The sequence below is a fragment of the Falco peregrinus genome, chromosome 5, assembly GCF_023634155.1.
Source record: "Falco peregrinus isolate bFalPer1 chromosome 5, bFalPer1.pri, whole genome shotgun sequence".
NCBI classification, from domain to species: Eukaryota; Metazoa; Chordata; class Aves; order Falconiformes; family Falconidae; genus Falco; species Falco peregrinus.
Genome location: NC_073725.1, coordinates 80,793,206 through 80,816,141, shown reverse-complemented (window position 1 = coordinate 80,816,141; position 22,936 = coordinate 80,793,206). Strand labels below are relative to the sequence as shown.

The following is a 22,936-nucleotide window of genomic DNA, read 5'->3' as shown; positions in this document are numbered from 1 at the left end:
CATTGGAAGGCTAAAATAATTTGAATCCTCCGTAATAAACTCTGCTGTTCCTCAAAGTGAGCTGGAAGTTTCCTGAGGTTTTAGGACAGGGAGAAAATCTGGGGGCTCTGTGGCAGACTGGAAAATTTGCACATGGTGTATGCACATTTACAGTTCATACCATTTGGAGGTGCAGTGCAGAACTTTGTTGTTGTTCAGCATAATTTAGGTGAATGATGAAGGTCCAACTGTATTTTTGCAGTCTTAGTTGACTGTCACGAGGAAAGACTTACTAAGGCTTTGCCTCTTGAGTACCACAGCCTGTTTTATGAAATAGTCCAAGCAAGTGCTCGGCAAAAAAGTAGATGTGATGCCACAGTGAACACTGAATGAGGAAAAGTCTTCCTGTATATCTGAAGATGAATTTGCTTGTAGTAGAGCGAAAGGGAATAATATTTGCCAAACAAACGTACTGTCAACTTTGTACTGTGAGAACAGGGCAAACGCACAATTTTCTTCATTTGAACCCTGTTCCAAATTGGTGGTATATTGTCTTTTAACTGTCTCAAGTGAATAAAGTCTGTGTGTGTGTGTGTGTCTTTAATTCCAGTGGTTTTTGCAAATATCAGCCCTCATGGTATTACTCCTCCAATTGTATGAAGGATGGGCTGTGTTTGAAAATAGCAAGCCTTCAGGACAGCTCAAGTTAACAACTGCTTTTCAAAAATTGTAGCTGTGTTTTTCCCTTTTGGCCTTAAGATGTATTCAACTCCTTTTCTATGAATGTGTCTACCAGTTTTAATCATAGTGTTCTCTTGGAAAGTAAAAATTAAAGACTTTTCCAAGAACATGTGATGTTTCTCATTACACAAATTATAGTTAATTTACAGGAATGAAAAGCAACAACCTGTCCTGCTTTTTGTTAAATAATCAAGTGAACTATCCAAAGCTTAAAATAAAAATAGTAGGTCTTCTAGAGTTTGCTTGGGGAAAGCCCTCTGTAAATAATTTGAATACTATGATTCCAGATATAATTGAACTGAACAAAATTCTATGGTGTTTTGGATGGGTGTTGTTTTACCAGTTTTAATGTAAAACCTCCAGTATTGCTCGTAAGGATGCATTTAAAATCATTGGTTGAATTTAAGTTCTGAAGTCTCATGTCCACAAGTTTCGTAAATTAAAGTTATTGTATTTTTAAAAAATGAAATCACGTAGTATGTCCAGTGAGAAATTGGCTTTATAATTTTCAACTTTTTCTGCAAAAGTTTATGCTGGGCTGTAAATCAGTTTTCTAATATGAGAGTGGTTTAAGCTTAACGCAGATTTTTTAAACTCACTTCTTATCAGCAAACAGTTACTCTAAAGGATAACAGCTCTTAATTTACATTTCCAGGTTTTTCCATGGTAAAGCCTGTTTTCTTGTTTTGCAATTTTTGTTTTGCAGAAACTTAATATGTGATTCCTATGTTCGTTATCAGTTACATACTAGTAACACCTCCATCTAATAAGTGGTTTTACATTGCTCAATAAAGCCCATAGTGTATTGTGTAAATACTTGTGTGCATTAGTAATGACTTTCATAAATGGCAGGTGCTGTATTGCCTAGCTGTGGCATATACCTATACCTAGTTGTATTTTACTTTTCACTTCTGGGAAGTCATTTTTCCTTATGTAGGCATCTACCTGAAAAGAGACTTGAGAACATCCTGAGAAAAGGCACTGGCACACTAGAATGCATTTCCTTTGCATGTTGCGATAATAATTAAGTCAATTCTAATGCCAACGTGAATTTAAGGTTTCTTTTTAAGAAGCAGGTTAGATTTACAACTTTTTTTTGACACAGAAAAATACATTTGGGATTGTCATTTAAATATGTTGCATTTATAAGTGAATGTGAATCCCACTCCTGTTATATCCCTACATAAAAAAAAATATTTTTCTCTTTATAGAACTGACAGTGCATCAGCTGACCAGGACAATTTAAAATACTCTTCATCCAGAGATCGGGGCAGTTCTGCCTCCTATGGATTACAACCCTCAAATTCAGCTGTGGTGTCTCGACAAAGACACGATGATATCAGAGTCCACACTGACATACAGAATGAAGAAAAAGGTATACAGATTGCTGTTTCATGTGTAAATTGAGGGGACATTCAGAGGAAGGCAGGAAGTTGGAAATGGTGGAGAACTATTTTTTTGGTTTGGTTTTTTTTTTTTTTCCCCAAAAAAAGACTGTGAACTGATTCAAGTTATTGCCACAGTATCTCTGTGTTGAGAAATTTATCAGGGATCAAATAAATGTGTGGTTGATATGAATAGTGAGAAAAATATGCAGTTGCATTAGCTGAAGAATGTGAGAGAAGACTTAATGCATTAACAGAATAGGCACTTTTTCCTAAAGAATAGTTGTCTGGTTTACAAGTTGTAATTTCTTCCTGAATACTGTCTAGTCCTGATGGTATTGAAAATGGATTGCCTGATTAAGCAGGCTGCTAATCTGATATATTACCTATTGCAGCTTTACTGCAGTGAGCTGGAATCTTTGGGAATCATATCTATGTTTTGTCATTAATGGGAATTCCTACCTCTATGTGCCTCAATCTGATTTCATATAAATTGCATGATGTATGCTTCATACAATTTTTTCTGGTGTGTGGTTTTTGGTTTTTTTTTTTTAGAATAGAAATACTTTCTGTAGAAAACAGCTGAAAATTTAGTCACGTTTTTTCATCTTTATGAAAAATCTGTATTCTGATTTTATATTTTTAATTGCCAGATCAAGGTATCAAATAGAAAGATTTTTTTACCTGCAGAGTCACTTTTTAGACTACATAAATCTTCAGGCAGGCCAGATTGAAAACCCCCAAAAATCTCACAGGGAGATTAGTGTGGGAGGTTTTTTTCAGGAACCTGAAAAGCATTTGCACTCACCCTACTTCTCTGCCCTCTAACTCTCTGCAAAGAATTGCTACATCTTAGGGGAAGTTACAGCTGGGTGTGCTGCTGCAAAGTTGGTTTTTTTAGGTACTGTTAGTAGGAGGCAGGAGCATGAAACGGGTATTTGTTTATCTGTATACCTTGAGAACCTTGAGATTTGGTTAACCTTAACAGAGGAATTGCTTAGAAAGTGAGTATATTTGTCAGAGTGTCTGCTAACGTGGGGAGCTTTACTGTGTTTTACACAGATTGCCATAGTAGGTTATTCTTATACTTTGAAGTGTGCTAGAATTTAAAGAACATACTGGCAGGATACTGAAATAGTAAGTTCTGGACAAATTCAGTAAGGTAGTTCCTGAGGTTGTTGGGAAAGTGCCATTTGAAAAGAAAAATGCACTTATCTCTCCCTCAAGTACTCTATCTTACAGGGCATGTCTCTGCTAGCTCAGCACTTTAACTATGCTGTTTTGTTCAGGTATGACTTGAAAAGAGATGATTAGGATATTCTGTACCATAAAATCAAATTCCAGGTCTCTCTAGTTCATTTTTATTTTTGGAGAAACTTGTAAACTTACAGAATAGTTTCCTTGTTTCCTAAAATTTTTCACTTAAACTGTTGGAGTCTGCCAGCGTGAAATTTTCGTTTTAAAAACATCTAGCTTTTCTGTCCTGGATAACCATGTCATAAATTCCTAGAATCCTTGAGAAGAGATTCTACAGCCCCCTTCCCCTAGTTTCTGGTACTCATAATAAAAATTACTTCCAACTTGATGATTTTTAGGAGTTGTTCAGGTTTGAAAACCTCCAATGATGGGAGTTTCTGCAGTGTCCCTTAAGCAGCCTGTTTAGTGCTTTGCCACTCTCCTGATAAATAATTGTTTTCTCATATCCAGTTCAAATTTCCCTTGCTGCAGCTTATGACTGTTGACTCTTGATTCCTGTACTTCTGCTCTGTATCTGTAAGATTAGCCTGGCTCTTCTTTATTTTTATAAAACTCATCACATTAACTAGTGGAAGACTGCAATTAGATCTCTCCCCTTTATTTTCGGAACAAGACAAGGAAGTTGGAAGATAGAAGTTTTTAAAGAAGGCTCTTGGCTTTTTACTTATAGATGAGGTGTTCTCCCTGTGACACTTACCTCCCTTTTGATTTGTAATTATGATGTACTCGGAGTCCTTACTGCTAAAAAGATACTGCACTATTATTTGTATGTCATGGTACCTGTATATTTATGCTAAAATTAATAACGATGACATAGCTGATCATATTCTTATTTGATGTCAGATTTAGCATTTAAAGGGAAATTAATAGCATTTGTATATATTAGGATTTTCAAAAACTTTTCAGACCAGGAGGTAACTGGGGAGAGTTATAATTTAATATTTGCAACCTTATTGCTGAAAAACCTGATTGCCCTGCTGTTTTTTAATTAAATGACAGTGTTTCATATTATTACCAAAGATGTACCAACTATATGTCCAGTGGGAGAATATAGGTTTGTGTTTGTTTAATTTAAAATAATGTCAAATATGCTATAGTGAATACTACATGCCTTTGCAGACAACCAAAACCCCTGGGATATTTTATGTGCTAGAGGGGAAGTATGGAATAACCTTAAGAGCTCCGGTAGTATATGGTAGTATGTCTGTTTTTGCTAGTTAATATTTGTGGTCTGAAAACATGATTATCTGACATATTCAGTTAAACTAATCTTTGTTGCTTTGAATTCGTGATTATTGCTGTTAGAAGTAATTTCCTTCATAGGACAGTGTTGGTTTGTTATGACAAAATAACATTAAGGTGGCACACATGCTAGTTTATGTTTAAAAATTGAGTTTAATGTTGCAAATCCAAATATACACAAATAAAAAATTATTTTTTTACTTTAATTATAATTATCTAATTACAACTGAGACTTTGCACAGGATTTTCTGTAATGGTAGGATAGTCCCATGTGTATAGAAATGCACAAAATTCTGCTGGTAGTTCACAGCTTCTTTATGTTAAAAGCTTTGACTTCAAGATGACGTTCTTTACATCTGCTGAAGTCTGGTTTCACCTCGATGTTTCAACTTTTTTTTTTTTTTTTTTTAATCCATCCTGTCGCCTCAGGAGGCTGCATCTTTTTTACAGAAAGCCACCTTTCCTTTTCCCCAGCCTTTCACTGATGCAGGTGGAATTGTGGAAATAACTTTTCTGAAAGAAGTCTTGCATATCTCATGTTGTTCTGGATTTAATTTTATTAGTTGATTGTTCCTTGTCTTAGACAGGGAAGGTACTTTGGAAAGCTGTGTGCACAACTGCCTCAAAAGTGAGCTATGATACATTGAATGAAATATTGGGCAGGCTCAAGAACTTGCCCCTCAAAGTGGTGTGGCAGACTAGAGAGATCTTTGGTTTTAACATTTGTGTATGTAAATTCTTGTGAGTCTAGGAGTAAAAGTAATTGCATTACACAATGACAGTTTTACCTCGATTTTCTATTGTTACCAGAGATGTGCCATGAGTATCTTGAGTGGGAGTATGTAGGATTGAGTTTAATTTAAGATAACGTTAGTATTAGTGTATGAAAATATTGACTGTTGTGTGTTTAGGGAGAGGTGTTCAATCTGTACATATAAATAACCTGTGGCTTTTGAGAAGTTTTCTTCGGGTTTTTTTTTTTTTTTCCGTTTTACTGAGCCTATGTGGTGGCCTTTGTAACAAAAACAGTGTGGAAATTTGATGTGTGTAATCAAGAAGCAAGGAAGTGAATGTATCTAATCATGTGTACTAGCAGTTTGACATGAAGGGCCTTGTAAAATACAGGGTCAAAAGTAATAATAAGAAACCCCCAAATGCTACAAAATCGATGTTTTTGCCCCAAATAGAGGGATTTTCATATGCTTCAAAAAAAGACTGATTAGGTTCTGAATATGTGACCTGGAAACTTGCAGGGCATAACAAAACATTTTTTCATGTGAAGAAAGGAAGCTAAAGAAGGTGGTAGAGCATAGGGCTGCTAATTTGCATATGAATAGAATAACTCGTAACATACTACCCTACTAAATATATGGTCTGATAGCCCATTTTAATCTCATGTTGGTTTTTCCACAGGTGGATACAGTGTCAATGGAGGATCTGGGGAAAATACTTATGGTCGGAAGTCGTTGGGGCAAGAGCTGAGAGTTAACAATGTGACCAATCCTGATTTTACAAGTGTTCCGCATGGGAATCGTGCTTTAGCCACAAAAGACATGAGGAAATCACAGGGTAAGGATACCACAGACTTATAGGAAAAGAGGATGTCTTCTAGCAATCTCTCTTGTGTTCAGAATATGAAAAGAAGTTCACTATGATTAGGCAATCTATACAGATATTTTTTTGTGATATATGATTAGATGATGCTGATGGAAACACTCATCTTGTATTTACTGTTCCCTGTGTTGAGCATTCCTCCATAGGTTAGGCACATCTCTTGACTGTATGGCTTATGCTGTCAATCTTTCCGTTTCCCTTAAATAAGTTTTAAACCCTTATTCAGGGTAACCAGATTTGGCTAAGAGTTCGAGGGCTCCAAGGAGGAGAATTTGCTCTTTGGTTTGTTGAAAAGTTGTTTATTAATGAGTCCTAGTGTGAGAAAACCCGTGACAATGAGCTCAGCCGTTACCTGTTCTCACTGGCCTGCAGGTCAACCAGTCATCACATCAAACCAGCTGGTTAGTCACTAGTAGATGCATACTCCTGAACCAGCAACAATTCATGCTCCCTCTTGCTCAGCTGAGGATTAGAAGCCAGGGGGGAACCAGAGGCATCATAAGAATGTGGGCAGGGTCTTGGGAGATGCAAGGAGAGGGAATCTGGAGTTGCAGGAGGGTGCAAGAATGCTGGACTTGTGCTTTTGCTATTTGGGTTTAAATCATAGTTAAAAAAAAAAAATTCCAGGGACTTTTGAATGAAAATAGAAACTTTGTTAGGACCGAGCACTGTTGTTTATTGCATCACTTAGTGTAAGTGGTAGTGGAGCCACTGACAAAAACTGTTACTGCTTTATACCAGCCACATCATAAACATATGAGGACACGGTGTTTCTCCTCAGGAATTTCTATTTCAGAGGTGACAAAAGGTGAAAAAAGAATGTTGTGTGCTTTCTGGGTGGAAGGACTGAGGTGCAAGTGATGACATGAGTGTTGTGGAAGCCTGATCTTTGGAATGGGTTAATTTCAACATTTATAATACCATTCTGGTGTCTTGATCTAAAAATTATTCAGTCCTTTTAGTGTCTTAAATTATGTCTGTGGAGGAAACAGAGAATTGTCTAATTGAGAGCTCTGTGTAAATGATACTTTCGGTAGTGGGCTAGTGCGTGAATTTACTGTTAGTACTGGCAGAAAATTAAAACTGGCCTCCTACGTATGTGAGTACCTCTTTAATCCTTAAAATGTTAAGAACTATAATTTTGGATGACTGAAGACCCTGCCTGTGACTTGTGTTCTGTCCTCTAGATGTCAGATTTCAAGAGTTTCTCCTTTTTAATTAGGTTGTCTTTGTAATTGTTTGTAGGTTTCAGCAAGTCATTTTGATTTTTCATGTCTTGTTCAAAATACAGTGAGATTATGTTGCAACAGGATCTTATTTTCTTTTTTTATATTTTCTTGTTTGTTTATGTGTACATGAAGCAATTTTTACAGTAGTTGTCTTCTGTGAGTTAGCATGTGGCTGAGACCTCATGGATTTTTCACGAAGTGGAAGTCATACTGGTGTTCATTAACTAGTGATTTGATTAGTATAGCTTCAGTCATGCTCTTGATTAGTTTATCCTTCTTTTATTTATCTTTAGGTTATGATTATGGCTCAACAGACAGCTCACACTCTTAGGGACTAATGCCAACGTTCATCAGATATTAATAAAAACAAAAGTTGCTCTTAGTAGAGTTTTGAACAGTATGTCTTGTTCTGGCAGCAGTTAAATGTGTGTCTCGTAGCAGTAACCTTGATGGTGTTAGTTTTATTTATACAGTTCTGGTTTTAAGATGTTTTTGTATGTAGCACAGTGCAACTGTATTTCAAAACAAATTACAGTTTTCCATGAAGAGATTACAAAGAAAAAGATAAATGCAGAGAAGATAACACTAATAAGTTGCAAGTTGTGGATTTAAGTAATTCAAGGCTTATAGTTACTGCTGACTTTTCATCTAACACTGAAGAGTCAACCAGCATTTTTAGGGACAGGAGGGGGAACTTTTTTAGGGACCTTACAAAGACCTAGAATATCTTTATAAAAAGTTATTTACAAAAAATATTTTTCAGTATTTCCAAACCACTGCATCCTGGTTTGCCCTTCAAGAGCAGTTTCTAGTGACCTTACTCAGCTGTGCTGGTGTAGCCTCCCATTCGCTCGCTGAGTGGCAGAGGTCAGTGCGAAGTGGGAGTGACAGAAATGTGTGCTGTGTGTTTCTGGTCCAGGTTAGTGCTGGTAGAGTACAACCCTAGGAATATTGTAGAACAGTTTTCTTTCTCATGAGGCACATCTGTTGTCTCGGAAAGGACTGTGGTATGGGGTGGCCAATGCATTTAATTATTCAACAACCTATTCAAATTGCTATTTTGAGAGGCTTCATATGTAGATGGTCTAATAGTGAAATAAGCATGTGTAGATTTGGTTCAGCTTAAGTTTTCAAGATACATTCAGTAATGTAGAAAACTACTTCCCTAGCAGAAGAGTTTTTACATGGAATCATTGATGGATCGCAGTTGCGCTTTTTATTTTGTGTACTGTGGTCTGTGTTAGTTTCCATTGTAACCCAGCTTTAAAAGAACTTTCATTCTTGTTTGCATATGTTTTGTATCTGAACTCTGAAAAAAATTTCCTTTTTTCCCTGGTCTGGTGACCTACTACTGTCCAGGTTTTAAAAAAAATGGTAGTAGGCATGGCACACCCATGGGCAGGCTGCATTCTTCCTGGTAGTCCTTTTCTTTTTTTCTCCAGGGTTGATATATTTTTGGGGTCAGTAACTGCACTAGGTCCATCTTTCTGAAGTTTGGCAGTGTATTAACTGTTGGCAGGTAAGCCTTGGACTACAGTTGCTAGCTCAGCTGTGGGCAGAAATACAAGGAGATCTTCAGATGCAAGCAATCATCTAGCAGGGATTGTCACTATTAGTCTGGTACCATCACTCAGGAAGACTTCAGATACTTCTTCAAAAGGTGTCTTTGCTATTCATGATTTCTTGTGTTTCCCACCAGACATCTGGCTTTTTGTCCACTACTGAAGACTCTGGTTTCTAGATAAAGCAAGGGGCAAGAATCTTAGTTCTTCCTAAATGGATACGTATGCCTTAGTCTTCTGTAAAATCAGTGACATCTTAAAACAGGTGCTTTTCATGCCTGTCAGGTAACATCTCGACATGTCTTGTGTAGTTGTGCTAGCTAGGAACAAAATGTAGATTCAATCCTTCAGACTCTTACTGCTATTTTAATGTTTGCTAAGCCTGCCTAATCCTTCAGAATGTCAGGTGTCTTCAAAATGAGTTGCTTAAACTGGTGCCTGGCAAGAAACAGATCATCAAAGCCTATTTTATTCATACTCTTTTAAAATGTAAAAAATAAAGACATGAGGTTGAGAACATTCTTCATGATTTTAATACAGAAGACATGCTGTCCTGTAGATGATGATCTATAAGACTTACTGGCCTGTGGGTTGGTTCATAGGATTTTGTAATATACAAGTACACAAAGGTTTCTCTATTTCTTAAATTTCTTCATTACAAGTTACTACAAATTACCACTAGTAAAGCAAGTATATACTTAGGATTTTTTACTTACATGCACACCTATATATATACACTGTTCAAAGTGTTACTGGTACAGCACTCACCAGACCTCCTAGGAGTGGTGCCAGTTGGTGACAGAAAAACTTCAACGATGATCTGCATCACGGAACCTGGAGTCAGTCGGGTGTTCCCAGCACGGGTCCAGTCTGTCCAGGAGATCTTGCATAGTGAAGTCTTTGCAGGGGGAGCTCTTGGGGAGAAGCTTCATTTTGGGTGGAAAGCGAGTTATTGTTAAGACGTAAGGGCTCTTAGGATGCAACCCCCTGGAGCCACCAGCAGCTCTTACTAACTACTGTTTTTCACCTGGAACAGGCAATAGATGGTGCTGTTTTCTATTTTCTCAGACCAATGTTTGTTTTCCCAGTCTCTCTTTCCAGCTGGAGCAGCCAGTAGCTGTTGCAGAATCCTGCCTTCCGAGGATGTTTTCCACCATTACAGTCTATTTCTCTCCTTTCTAGACAATAAGGTTGTTGCTGCATTTTCTTGGGTTTGTGCTTATCAAGGATATCTCGGGATGTCTCAGGTTCTTAGGTGCCCAGCTGCCCTTCAAGGATGCTCCAGGTTCCAAGGCTGCAGTTCCCATCATTTGTCAGTATTTTTCCATTATAACCAGGCTGCCTTTATGGCTGCTCCCATCAGATGACTGATGTGTAACATACTGGAGAAAAAAGCTGCCTTTAGTTGTCTTGGGTGTTCTTATAAGAGGCTTGGTGACTAAAAAAAAACCCATCATGTTCCATGAAACCTCTAATTTTAATCACTGTGAAACATCTAATGTTAAACTTCTCAAAAGAAACTTTGTTTCTTTTTTGCAAATAAGGGAATTGAATTATTCATGCAAATTCATTGTAATTGGTACCTAAATCAGGTAGAGTTGTGACCTTCACTGGTATCAATAGTGCTATTGGTCAACTTTAATGAAATGTTTTCTTTGGAAGATGCTAATTCTCTTGTATTATCCACTTAATTCGGTAGCCGCTGCACCCCTACACGCCTGTATACTTTTGTTCATCAATAAAGGAAGAGTCATTCTGTTCTCCATTTCAAAGCAGAACCCTGCTAGCTATCAGAGAACTGCTCATAATCTTAGTTCTTCTGGCAAAATGGTGGAGAAAATCCTGTTTCTTGGTAGATGCTTGAGCTTAAATTTGGTTCTTTGCTTCAAGAAGCAGCTTGTTTATTCCACAAGGTTTTCTTTAAATATTATTTGTTGAATTATTTTTGTTTATATATTCAGTCAGAAATCTGATTTAACCTTACCACACCCCCACCTTTTTATAGGTCCATTTATGTAGAAGGGAACCAAATCCAGGTTTTTGTGTAGAAGTAAAACAGTTCTGCTTAGTTCTGAATGAATTTTACCCAGGTGCTGGGCTGTCCAGTGGAAGAAATGAAATATTTTAGTAGCTAACTTAGATTTTACGTTTAATTTTTCTTATAGTAGCTTTAAAACAAATCAGGATTTTTTTTTACTTTTTTCTCAAATTACTGTTATGACTTATTGAGTCCACAAATACACATTTCAGACTATACAGATACTATTGATCAAATGCTGTAGAGGAAAGAAATAATTGCCTTTTCTTCTTCAGAGCGATCGTTGTCTTATTCTGACGAGTCTCGACTGTCAAATCTTCTTCGGAGGATTACTCGGGAAGACGACAGAGACCGAAGACTGGCTACTGTAAAGCAATTGAAAGAATTCATCCAGCAACCAGATAATAAACTGGTTAGTAATTCTTTTTTGTAGCACTGGAGTATTTCTTGTTTTATAAAACTAACTAAAAATCTGAGTATTGAGAAATATCTGCAAGGAATATCTTATATACAGGGAATTTCCTTCCACAACAAAGGAAAGTGTATTTCTGGATTGCCTGCCCTTTTTCCAGCATTCAGGAAACTTATTATTGCTTGATTCCTTGGGACACATTGCCTTAAAGCAAACTATTGAAGTCATGCACTGTAGCAATAAATAAGGTATGTGTATGGGGCTTTTTGCCTCATCTTAGCAATATTCTCTGGATTCTTCAACAAGGAAGTAGAGAAAAGTAAAATGTATTGTTGTCTTGTTCAAGAACTGTTTCTGTATTTTAAACAAAATACACAGATGTTTCTACAGTCTTGTGAATAGCTCATCTTAGAGTTAACTCAGCTTTCCAGCTAAACACCTTTGTATGTGTATTCCCTTTTAGGGGAATAGAACAAAAGGATCTTTGTTTTCATTAGATCTTTGGGTTTTTTAATGGGTTGTTGAACTCTTTAGTGTCCTCAGGTGATTCTTAAGGATTTGGGGTTGGGGGGGGAAGTATCCCACTGTGGGTATGCGTTTTTAATATTACTTATTTTGAAGTGCAGTATTAAGAATATTTAATCTGACACATCTCCTTCACTGTTTTGGAGAGCTTAGGAGTTCTCCAAGTATTAAAAAAGCAGGAAGTGATGGTTTAATACTGTGCTGCTCATTTACACGCAGTGCTGCAACCTTTCGGTTGTGAATTATACATTTATCCATATTTATAAGAAGTTGGTTCATTCTCTCATTATGTATTAATTTTTCAATGGTAATTGTGCTCTTTTTCCAAAAGTCATGACACTTAAATATTGAGGCTTACCTATTCTGTGGACCTAGGTATAAGCAGACCATGTGCAAGCCTAGCTAATACTTCAGCTTTCCTCTGAAACTAAATCCTTGTTTGTACAAGGGTTTGGGGAGTAAATGCTTTCCACAATTATTCCATGGCTTGTTTTTTTATTTACTTCCATTATTCTCAATGCATTTTTTCCCTAGGTTTTTTTTTTTTGTAACTGCATTTTATTTAAGTTCATTGGCATATCAGACCCTGTTGGAACTGCCAGTCAAATATCTAACTCGGTGGTGACAAACTTTGTTAGTGATCAGAATGTTAAAAGTTTTTCACTGAGAAACTTTTCTTTAAACTTCTCCCAGCTTGCCAATGAGAACAAGACCGTATGTCAAGTGATATCCACGATGTCAAGCCTAAAACTTTTTAATGGACAGTATTTAACCTAGCAGTAGCTCCTGCAGATCTTGACAGTATTAAGTGCAGTTTAGCAGAGTTCTCTTCATTCTCAGGGTTGAAATGTGTGTTCAACAAAGTAATAAAAGTCACTAGGCAGTGGCATTGTCATGTAATGACATAATATTCCAGCTCCTAAGTTGTATAGATGCCTTCTCCTGTCTCTTTTGTAACGTCTTGCAAACACCAGCCACATTTTTAAAATGTCCTTGTGACTTCTTGAGGAATCAAGCATGTGAACCTCTTTTTCTCCCCACTTCTACCCCCAAAAGAGTGATGTTACTCAAAACTCAACAACAAAAACTATATAATGTCCATGGTGCTGAAGATTAATATCTTTCTGAAGAAAAGAGAACAAAGCTTTTATTAACTTGTCAAGAAGACTACTTCATCTTATACACAGTTGCAGCTAATGTAGTATTTTACAACTCGATTAACTGATGTGTTGGGTTTCTTTAGTGCATATTAGCAAAACAAGTATTTCTGGTTATGTTTACTGAGAAGCACCAGTTCATCGATAATTTTCATTCCCCAGAATAATACTCTGTTTCTCTGAGAGTCTGGATTGCCTAAGGAGAAAATACTTCAGATTCTGCTATCTGATCAATTAAATATTCTGCTGATACGATTGTTTATAAGTATAGGAGACTAGGTCTTCAGTAGATGCTACTGGTGAGCTGGATGGTGAATCTTATGTTTGTGATGTAATCTTATCAGCAAGAACTAAACTTAGAACAAACAGTGATAGCAGGCTGCCAGTGTATTTTTGTGGGTAGTGTAAATAAATATGAAATATAACATGTAGGATAATATTGCAGTATTGCTTAATATAGTTCATGCTGTCTGCAGTGGCTGTGGGAAGCATAATAGTAGTCTATTGGCAAACAGAATTGGCAGTGGTGTTTTTAATGTGGGTGTAAACAGGACGTAGTTTGCAGAAGTTATCGTGCCGTTATTGTGCTTATGCTTTTATATATCCTGTATTATAGGTACTAATTAAACAACTGGATAATATCCTGACTGCCATTCATGATGTACTCAATGAAAGGTAAGCTGGAAAAGCTAAACGGTTTGAAGGTTTTAAAGAGGAAAAATAACTTCAGTTTTAAGTTTGGATTTCAGTGTAGAAATGTAATGGAGGGGGGAAAGACTGAAAGAAATTAATTCACTAATTTTGCATGGGTGTGACATTGCAGTAACAAGACTGAACTGGGGGAGAACTAAGACTCTTAGGCACATCAACAGGACTGTTAGACTGTCTAAAGTACACTTCACATGGAGACAATTTGAATGCACAAGCGTGGCTTCTGTGTTGTAGGTAATATGAAGTCTGTCTCAGCTATGTTTAATCACCTGGGTGTAGTAGTACGCTGCTGTGGTTGTCTAGCTTGCAAATTGGATTGTTTTCTACAACCTGATTTAATTAATTTACATCCTACTAAGAGCATATGTAGAGGGAGCTTAGATGTCGATGGGATTTTTGGTGTTCAGTGTTATTATCCAAAGTCAGTTGTATGTTAAGAATTTTTTTCCTTGGGTAGTGTCGCGAGTAGAATGGCTTATCTGTTGCATGCTTTTATTCAAGTTGATGTATTCCATAGAAAAAATATTTCACAGAGTTTTTCAGGTTATTTTTATTTTAGTTTCATCACTGCTGCCATTAAGTAGGAGAGAAGAAGCTTCATTCATGCATATATTTTTCTGCTTTAGGAAATATTTTAATTTGTTCGTGGTTTCTTGTGTTCTGCTGTCATGTCTGGAGATCCTACTGTTTTTTTTCCTCCCCAAAAATACAGTAGCAAACTGCTTCAAGAACTGAGACAGGAAGGAGCATGCTGTCTTGGCCTTCTTTGTGCTTCTCTGAGCTACGAGGCTGAGAAGATCTTTAAATGGATTTTTAGCAAATTCAGCTCATCCACAAAAGATGAAGTTAAACTTCTTTATTTGTGTGCAACCTACAAAGCATTAGAGACTGTAGGAGAAAAGAAAGCCTTTTCATCTTTGATGCCGGTAAGACTACAAGTTAAAACAGGATTATTAATGATTTTTTCCAGTGCAATGCTTGAATCAACTTTTTAAACTGGAATGAACAATAAGTAATGATATGTTAACATAGTAAATATAATAACTGGGAGGGAACTTTCTGACCAAAGGAATTATTTGTTTCTGATTACATTGGAAAGGAATGTCAAGCCTTTGTAGGATGATACGTATTTTGAAGTGACTTTTTAGTATATATTGCAGATCCAAGAGGATGAACCTTGTTGTGACCAAAAAGAGAACTCAAGTGGAGTGGTACACAAAATCCAACCTGTTGATTACTTTATGCTACCCCTCCTATTTACAATTTCTAACCTGAATTGTAATTAGATGTAGGATGTATGCAGACAAATCTGGCCCTCTGGTTCAAGTTTTAGGGTCTGTATTTTGGGTGTAGAACAACTACATCCAGGTCTGTGCTCCAATGTAATATTTACTTTACAGAGCCAAAAAACTTCAGCAGGAGAAACGGGAATTTAAAACAACTAGTTGTTCTGTGGCTGAAGAATTAAAGAATGTGGTGTCCCCAAGCCTTGAACCTGACTGTCATATTTCAAACAAATGCCCACTTGAAATTATTATTTTCATGCAGTATGTGATGCTTTTTACATTTTTTTCTTCCTGCAGAAAGAGTATTAAGATGCTTCTGTTGTTTGAGTCAGAGTAGTTTGAAAAGTGTTCAACACTGAATAAATCTGTGTCTAATATCATAACTTTCTTGTATGTCGTTTTAATGAAGTGTTATGTCTAGTGGCTTTGCTTTACTTTTTAGCTTGTGATGACCAGCTTGCAGTCCATTCTAGAAAATGTGGATACACCAGAGTTACTGTGCAAATGTGTCAAGTGCATCCTTTTGGTGTCCCGATGCTACCCACACATTTTCAGCACCAATTTTAGGGTAAGCTTACTTTATCCTCTGTGTTTCCTTACTCACATAAATGCTGGTGCAGCAAAATGGGTAAATAACTTTTTTCAAAATTGCTTTCCAGGACACAGTGGACATATTGGTTGGGTGGCATATAGATCACACTCAGAAACCTTCATTGACGCAGCAGGTGTCTGGTAAGTTTGGCTAAAGAGTCACTAATATAGTCCACTGGGTTGCAGATGATGTGGGTTTACTTACACTAGTCTGGTCCTACTGACATGGAGATTGACATAAAACCAAAATGAGTTTCTGGCTATGTAACAAGAGACCTTGTTCCAAATTTTTAGTAAACTTGCATTTGCCATATTATGCTATATCTGGAGAAATGGGATGCTTTATTCAGGCTACATTTGAACCTAAATTGTTTCGTGTAAGTTTTAAACAATTTTTAATAATTTTATACATCTTAATATGTTCTCTGTGAAAGAATGCTTTCTCCTGTGTGCTTACAAAGAATCCTTGTGGTAAAGATACTGTACTGGCATTTAAGAAACTGGAAACTTTTTCGTATAGCTATAGCAGTTGTCTTGGAGTTATTCACAGCAAGTCTGTTATGTTTCCTGTGTCAGTCCTAGGTTCTGTCCTTAATGTTTAACTGCCATGGGACAGGACTGAACCTTAAAATGGATTTGTCAAAGGGACAAAAGAGGAAAATGAAGTTTATATTTATTTTAAAAACAACTTATGTAAAAGCTTTCATGCAGGTGACTTTCTCTACCTTAGCAACTTTTAGCTCAGCAATATGCAACTAAAATTTAATTTTCATGTGTTACCCTGTTTCCCTGTTTTAATTGCCCTGGTATTTTTATACAGGATGGCTGCAGAGTTTGGAGCCCTTTTGGGTGGCTGATCTTACTTTTTCTACCACGCTGTTGGGTCAGTTTTTAGAAGATATGGAAGCTTACGCTGAGGTAAATGAGACTTTATGGTATATACCATGTTAACTGTTACAGATTTCTTAAAAAATCCACAGCTGTGGTTCTTATGGATGGCATTACACTTGTAGAAAATAACTTTATATGGTTTTCCTGGGGAAAATGGGATCAAATTACAGAGTACAGTTATGGCATGTACAATGACAATTCCACACGAATCCTCATGAACTACTTAAACAGTATCATAACCAGGCTTTCAGCCGTTGTTGATTGACAATATAATGTTATGAAAACAATTAACCAAGCAGGAATGCCTTAATTTTAAAAAAAACTGCAATGAAGACATTTTGCAGTCTTTCTTTGGTATTTTCTCTTAATTGCCCAGCTTCAGAAATTTTTTAGAAGTAGTGACTACTGCAGGGAGAGGGATTCTTAGATTAATGGTAAATGTCTTTTTTCTTTTTTTTTATGAGATTATGTTGTGCACAAAATCATGTACCAGGAGCTGATAGAAAACTAAAGTATGTTAATTTAACATATTTGATTTTGACTTTGTAACCTTTGCTTAGTTAACAGAGCATAGAGTTTATCTGGCGGTGTCAATAAAGGAAGTTTTGGGGTTTTTGGTGGGGGGAGTGTTGTCTTAAGGTATATGTGCTCATATGTATATATGCTTATAAGTAGATTATGCTATATTATGTATGTTAACATGCAGATCCTATAGATAAAATCGTATTTCCAGCATAGTCTGTTTCCCTCAAAGCAGAAGAAAGAAATTGATTTTATTAGTGTACCTATATATACACAAAGGTACAGCTTTAAGAGTTAGGATTCATAGACCTCTTTGGCAGCGTCAAACCCACAGAAACCTGCACTACTGCGACTGTAGGCACACGGCTGAAAGTGATTAGTCAGTGCAGTAAATTGCTGCTTATCAGCTTGTCTGCTGAACTGGACAACATGTGTATTCTTAGTCACAGAAGAGTTTTAAGACAACGTGTGTTAACTTAAACCATGGAGGAGGTGATTCCAGCTAGTGTGTGTTTATCTCGCAGTGGGGTAGACCAAGGCTATATCTATAGTAATGAGATCAACACTTATGGGAATGTTCCCAGGCACTGATGCCAGCTGGCATGAAGTACCCTGCTAGTAAACTCAGGATCTCCAGATCAAGGTAGCTGCATGTAAACAGTGTGATGGGAATAGCCACTCGAACATCCTGACTCAATTTGTGGATGGGAATTGTTTGGGAGAGTGGTAAAAGTTTGCAGACAGCTGTTGTGACAGCAGCAATATGGATGATCCTGTTCCAGGGGCCGGGAACATTATAAACTTCTGTTTTAATTTACAAGATACAGTCTGCATACACTGTTTCAGCCGCTAAACTAACAAACAGTATCTCCTTACTGGTCTGTGACATGCTCGTTGCCATTCTGTGTCTATCTCCCATCTTATGTATGTGAAGTTAGAGACAGAGGATAGTACCTATAATATGTCTGGAAAATAGATGAAGTATTTTCCATCTCATATTTTGATCTTTTATGCATGTATTATAACTGTTAATGCTATGTACTGATATATACGTTTTTTGTACTGTAGGACCTCAGCCATGTGGCTTCAGGGGAATCAGTAGATGAAGATATTCCTCCTCCTTCGGTATCACTACCTAAACTGGCTGCGCTGCTTCGGGTTTTCAGTACTGTGGTGAGGAGTATTGGGGAACGCTTCAGCCCAATTAGAGGGCCACCAATTACAGAAGCATATGTAACTGATGTAAGAATTCAAGTTTTTCTTCTCGTTTCCTGCTGACGTAATTTATCACCAAATAATGATGCTATTCACTGCTGAGTTTGTTTAGGTTTTGTGAATTTTACATGAATATGTATATATATGCTCAGCTTTGAGGAAATGTATTTTCTTAAAGAAACATACTGGAAGAATTTTATTAAATATTAGGGTATAGATTGTGATAGCAGCACATGGGAGTCATACAGCATAAACTAGCTTTTTTTAGGTGTTTTAATTTCATGCAGCTAGGATTATGCATGTGTTACCTGTCTGTAACCATAATGTTACCATTTATTCAGATTGTTATGACAGTATAAAAACTGAACTCAAATTACAAGTTTGTATTTATAAAACATAGGGGTTTCTAGTCTATGCTGAAATTGTATCTAGCAAATCTGATAGCAAAGTCCACTTGTTCTAAAGTATAGGATGGGATAGTGTAAACTTATAATAAATATTATATAATATGCTAATAGCTGTTACACTTCCGTAACAGGAACTCTAGAGGATGTGGATGATCAAAAAAAAAAATGCTAGCAGTCAGAATCTTGTTGCTGCGTGAGCTGCACAACTGGAATTTATGCCCTTGCGACATTCTGTGAGGGACAAAACTTCTTGGGTAAATAAGTGTATGGGTTTTCCAATGAAAGCCAGGACAGTGATGTAACTTGTGTCTTAATCTGCAGAGGCTTCTTGTGACAAAAGCTCAGAAAGAGCACTAATCTGTCTTTTACAAGAGGAGTTCTGTTGACATCAGTTGGAACTGAACAGAATTCTGAATAATGAATTTAGGTTTTCTAGGCTTTTAACTGAGTAGGAAACCAGGCAATTGAAGGTTTGTTTTTTCTTCTGTAGTGCCATGATGTGCATTATTCAGAATATTCTTTTGACAGAATTTACCAAGCTGCAGAGTAGGTAATGGATGGGATATCAAATGGATGTGAATATTATTAAATACCATGCGGTCCTTGACTCTTTTTTTAATGGAGTTTAATTTAGGTGTGTTTTTAATTTTCCAGGTGCTGTACAGAGTAATGAGATGTGTGACTACAGCGAACCAAGTATTCTTTTCTGAAGCTGTACTTACAGCTGCCAATGAGTGTGTTGGTGTTTTACTTGGCAGCCTAGATCCAAGCATGACCATACACTGTGACATGGTCATCACGTATGGATTAGATCAAATGGAAAACTGTCGGACTTGTGGCACGGATTATATCATTTCAGTTCTGAATCTGTTGACACTGGTTTGTACATATTTTTATTACTGTGGTTTTCACATTGGAAAATACTATTTTCTGAGCAAGCTTGGGTGTTTTTCTGTGTGTACTAAATATTCAAAACTCTTCCCTTCCTGATCAGAAGCAAGAAATTCCTCTTCTAAATGCTTGTGTTTTCTGTAAAGCATCTGCTGCTAGCTTTTTTTATGCATTTGGCTTGTAGATCATGGCGTTTAGTTTTAGCCTGAGCATTCAAGTTTTGTGGTTTGTGGGGTGGTGTTTTGTTTTGGTTTGGGTTTTTTTGGTGAGGGGTGGTTGGTTGTTTTTTCCACCCTGTCTGGCTTGACTGTTGGACAGTGCCATTCTCTGGCCTCTGCAGTTGATAACACCACACCACCTGGTGAATTTCAGAATCTTAGTGCATAATATGTTCTATTTATCTACTGATGCCATGATGCAGGAAATCAGACTTCATCAATATATATAGCTCCATGTGTAGGCCACAGACTCTTAAACCTGCATTGATCTAAATGAATTGTGCAACTTTTAGCTCTCAGCTGTGCTGTTAAAGCCTGAAAATAACTAATTCTCTGAATGTGAATTTGGGAAAGCAAATACAACGTACTTGCATTGCTGGGAAGCTGTTTTTTCTAGATACAGTGTGTATAAGCTAGAAAAACAGTGTTTAAATTAATCTTAAATAATCTATTCTAATAAAAATTAATTCAGGTGAGGATGCTTACCATCTTGGCTTTTATCCCCAGATTGTTGAACAAATAAATACAAAACTACCATCGTCGTTTGTAGAGAAATTATTTATACCAGAGTCTAAACTACTTGTTCTTCGTTATCATAAGGAGAAAGAGGTAAGAGTAAGTGACTTCTGCAGGTGTTACAACAGCCTTCATGTATTGCCTAGAATATATTTATTAAGCTGTAAAACTTTGTTCATCTTAAATATATTTTTTTTAATCTAACTGCATATCTATAAAACTTCTGAAAAGGCAGATGCAGCTAGTCCTTGGTTTTGGCATTTAGATAAGGAATTGGTTGGCTGGACATTGTACCAGATAGGGAAGTCCTTAGCTGATGTGACTTTCATAGTCGGGTGTGTTGTGTGGATGATCTGGAAAGCAATTAACAGATTCTGCAAGTAAGTAGTACTTAATTATAGAAAACTGGAGATAGGTATGTGTATCAGACTAGGCTATTCATAGATAATGAAGCATAATTTTAAATTCAGTTTTGGTGATGAATATATGTTATGATTTCATGCTAATCAATGATTACTGTAATTATTTTATAATCTCAAGGTTGTTGCAGCAGCCCTTGCTGTATACCAAGCCGTACTGAGCCTGAAGAACATTCCTGTTTTGGAGACTGCTTATAGGTTGATTCTAGGAGAAATGACCTGTGCTCTGAATAGTCTTCTCTATAGTTTACATCTTCCTGATGCCTGTTCTGAAATCCAGCATGACTCTTTCAAGAAGCGTATCCTCAATGTGGATAATGCAAAGTTTATTGTTATATTTGACCTCAGTGCTCTAAGTACTATTGGAAATGCTAAAAACTCATTAATTGGGGTGAGTAAAAACTCTACAGATACAGTTTGTACAACAAGTTTAAAAACAATTTTTTACTTAAAGTATACTGTAATGTCTTTCACTATTAGTGCGCACATGTATGATTAAAATGATCATATTTGTTTCCTAAGATGTTAGTAGAAAAACTTTAGTATTGAAACTTTGGGGAAACTGAAGAGGTGGATTGTGTCTCTAGTTGGTGCATAAGGAAAAACAGTTTCTAGGGAGGAGCATCTTATCAGGGTTATTAATGGATTGATTCTAAGATAGTCATAGTAATTCTTTTTGAAAATCAAGACAAATAAAAGCAGCTTTAGGTTGTCCTCTGGTGGTATATCAGCCATATGAAAACCTTGGTTTCAGACCTTTCCAAATAAAGACGTAAACTGCTTTGAACAGGTTGCTTAAAAAGAGGAAAGAAAATAGTTGCAATTATGGTCAGAAAAGTGAGTTAAATTATTTCCCATGGGAAGAAGCAAAACACAATAATTAATGGTGTGGAAATGACACTTAAAAATAGGTCCTGTTTATTATGTTTGTTTGTTTGTTGCTGTTGTTTTTTAGATGTGGGCCCTTTCACCGACTGTATTTGCACTACTGAGTAAAAATCTGATGATTGTTCATGGTGACATAGCAGTTCATTTTCCTGCTGTCCAGTATGCAGTACTCTATACGTTATATTCACACTGTTCCAGGTATGAAGATTAATAATTCATCAGTATTTTAAGAGCACTAGGATGGACTGATCTGAATAGATTATGTTGTTGAAGGGATGAATATAAATAAGCTATTACAATTAAGCTTTTGTTCCAACTTCCCTAATCAGTTTTTACTTTCATTAATTGAAGGGAGTCTGTATCTCAGCCAAGAAAGCATATCCTGGCTTAAAATTTGGCATTTTATTCAAAGGCAGATTAGAAGTCTTGTGTTTGAATAGAGATAACTGAGGGAGAACTCTACTGAAGTAAATAAGGAAAGATTATTTACTGTTTTGCTTACTGTGAGATCTAGGAGAGGTAATGAAATGTAAACAACAGATTTAAACACACTTTGGAACTTATTACTACAAAATGTTGCTGAAGTAGGGGAATATACTAGTTTAACTGTTACTCTACCCATTTCTTGGTTCTGGTGATTTTTCACTATGCATTTGGTACCAGCCACAGTTGAAACCAGGTTATGGGGCTGCATGGACTGATGTCAAATTGTCGCTTTGTTGTTTTCGGCTAGGGATCAGAACACCTGGGTTTTGACAGAATGTACACCCACACAGTAACCATGTTAACTTTTGCTGCTGGGTTTTTTGGTTGTTTTCATTTGTTTGTTTTTTTTGTTGTTGTTGTTTTTCCCCTCTCCTGTATATTTTAAGGAAGTACCCCTATTCTTGGGGTGGGTTTATATTTTATGTTTTTCCTTGCCTTTTCAGGCACGACCATTTCATATCCAGTAGCCTCAGCTCTTCCTCTCCCTCTCTGTTTGATGGAGCAGTTATAAGTACTGTAACCACAGCAACAAAAAAACATTTTTCAATCATACTAAACCTTTTGGGGCTACTGCTTAAGAAGGATAACCTTACTCAAGATACCAGGTAACTAACGTTTTCTTACTAATCAGGAGGCTTTTTTTTTCCCCACCAGTAGAATGCCTTGATTCAGAAACCAGGATAATTTTAGTTGTAAAATTTGGGATAAATTTAACCAATCAGATATTTGGGGTTTTTTTATTATTTGAAACATT

At 36.6% G+C, this 22,936-nt stretch overlaps 1 protein-coding gene across 2 annotated transcripts in view; it reads left to right on the top strand.

The window, feature by feature from the left end:
- Nucleotides 1-22,936, top strand: part of SMG1 (SMG1 nonsense mediated mRNA decay associated PI3K related kinase) — a 67,343-nt gene that overhangs the window by 7,708 nt on the left and 36,699 nt on the right. The window contains exons 2-15 of one of the 2 annotated variants that reach the window (XM_055804281.1): nt 1,932-2,095; nt 6,018-6,173; nt 11,323-11,459; nt 13,758-13,816; nt 14,565-14,778; nt 15,581-15,706; nt 15,798-15,870; nt 16,550-16,647; nt 18,211-18,384; nt 19,419-19,643; nt 20,381-20,482; nt 20,930-21,199; nt 21,764-21,894; nt 22,626-22,787. In XM_055804281.1, coding sequence (XP_055660256.1) covers nt 1,932-2,095; nt 6,018-6,173; nt 11,323-11,459; nt 13,758-13,816; nt 14,565-14,778; nt 15,581-15,706; nt 15,798-15,870; nt 16,550-16,647; nt 18,211-18,384; nt 19,419-19,643; nt 20,381-20,482; nt 20,930-21,199; nt 21,764-21,894; nt 22,626-22,787 — 2,091 coding nt within the window. The remainder of the gene's footprint in view (nt 1-1,931; nt 2,096-6,017; nt 6,174-11,322; nt 11,460-13,757; nt 13,817-14,564; nt 14,779-15,580; nt 15,707-15,797; nt 15,871-16,549; nt 16,648-18,210; nt 18,385-19,418; nt 19,644-20,380; nt 20,483-20,929; nt 21,200-21,763; nt 21,895-22,625; nt 22,788-22,936) is intronic. The other variant, XM_055804282.1, reaches the window with a different exon arrangement.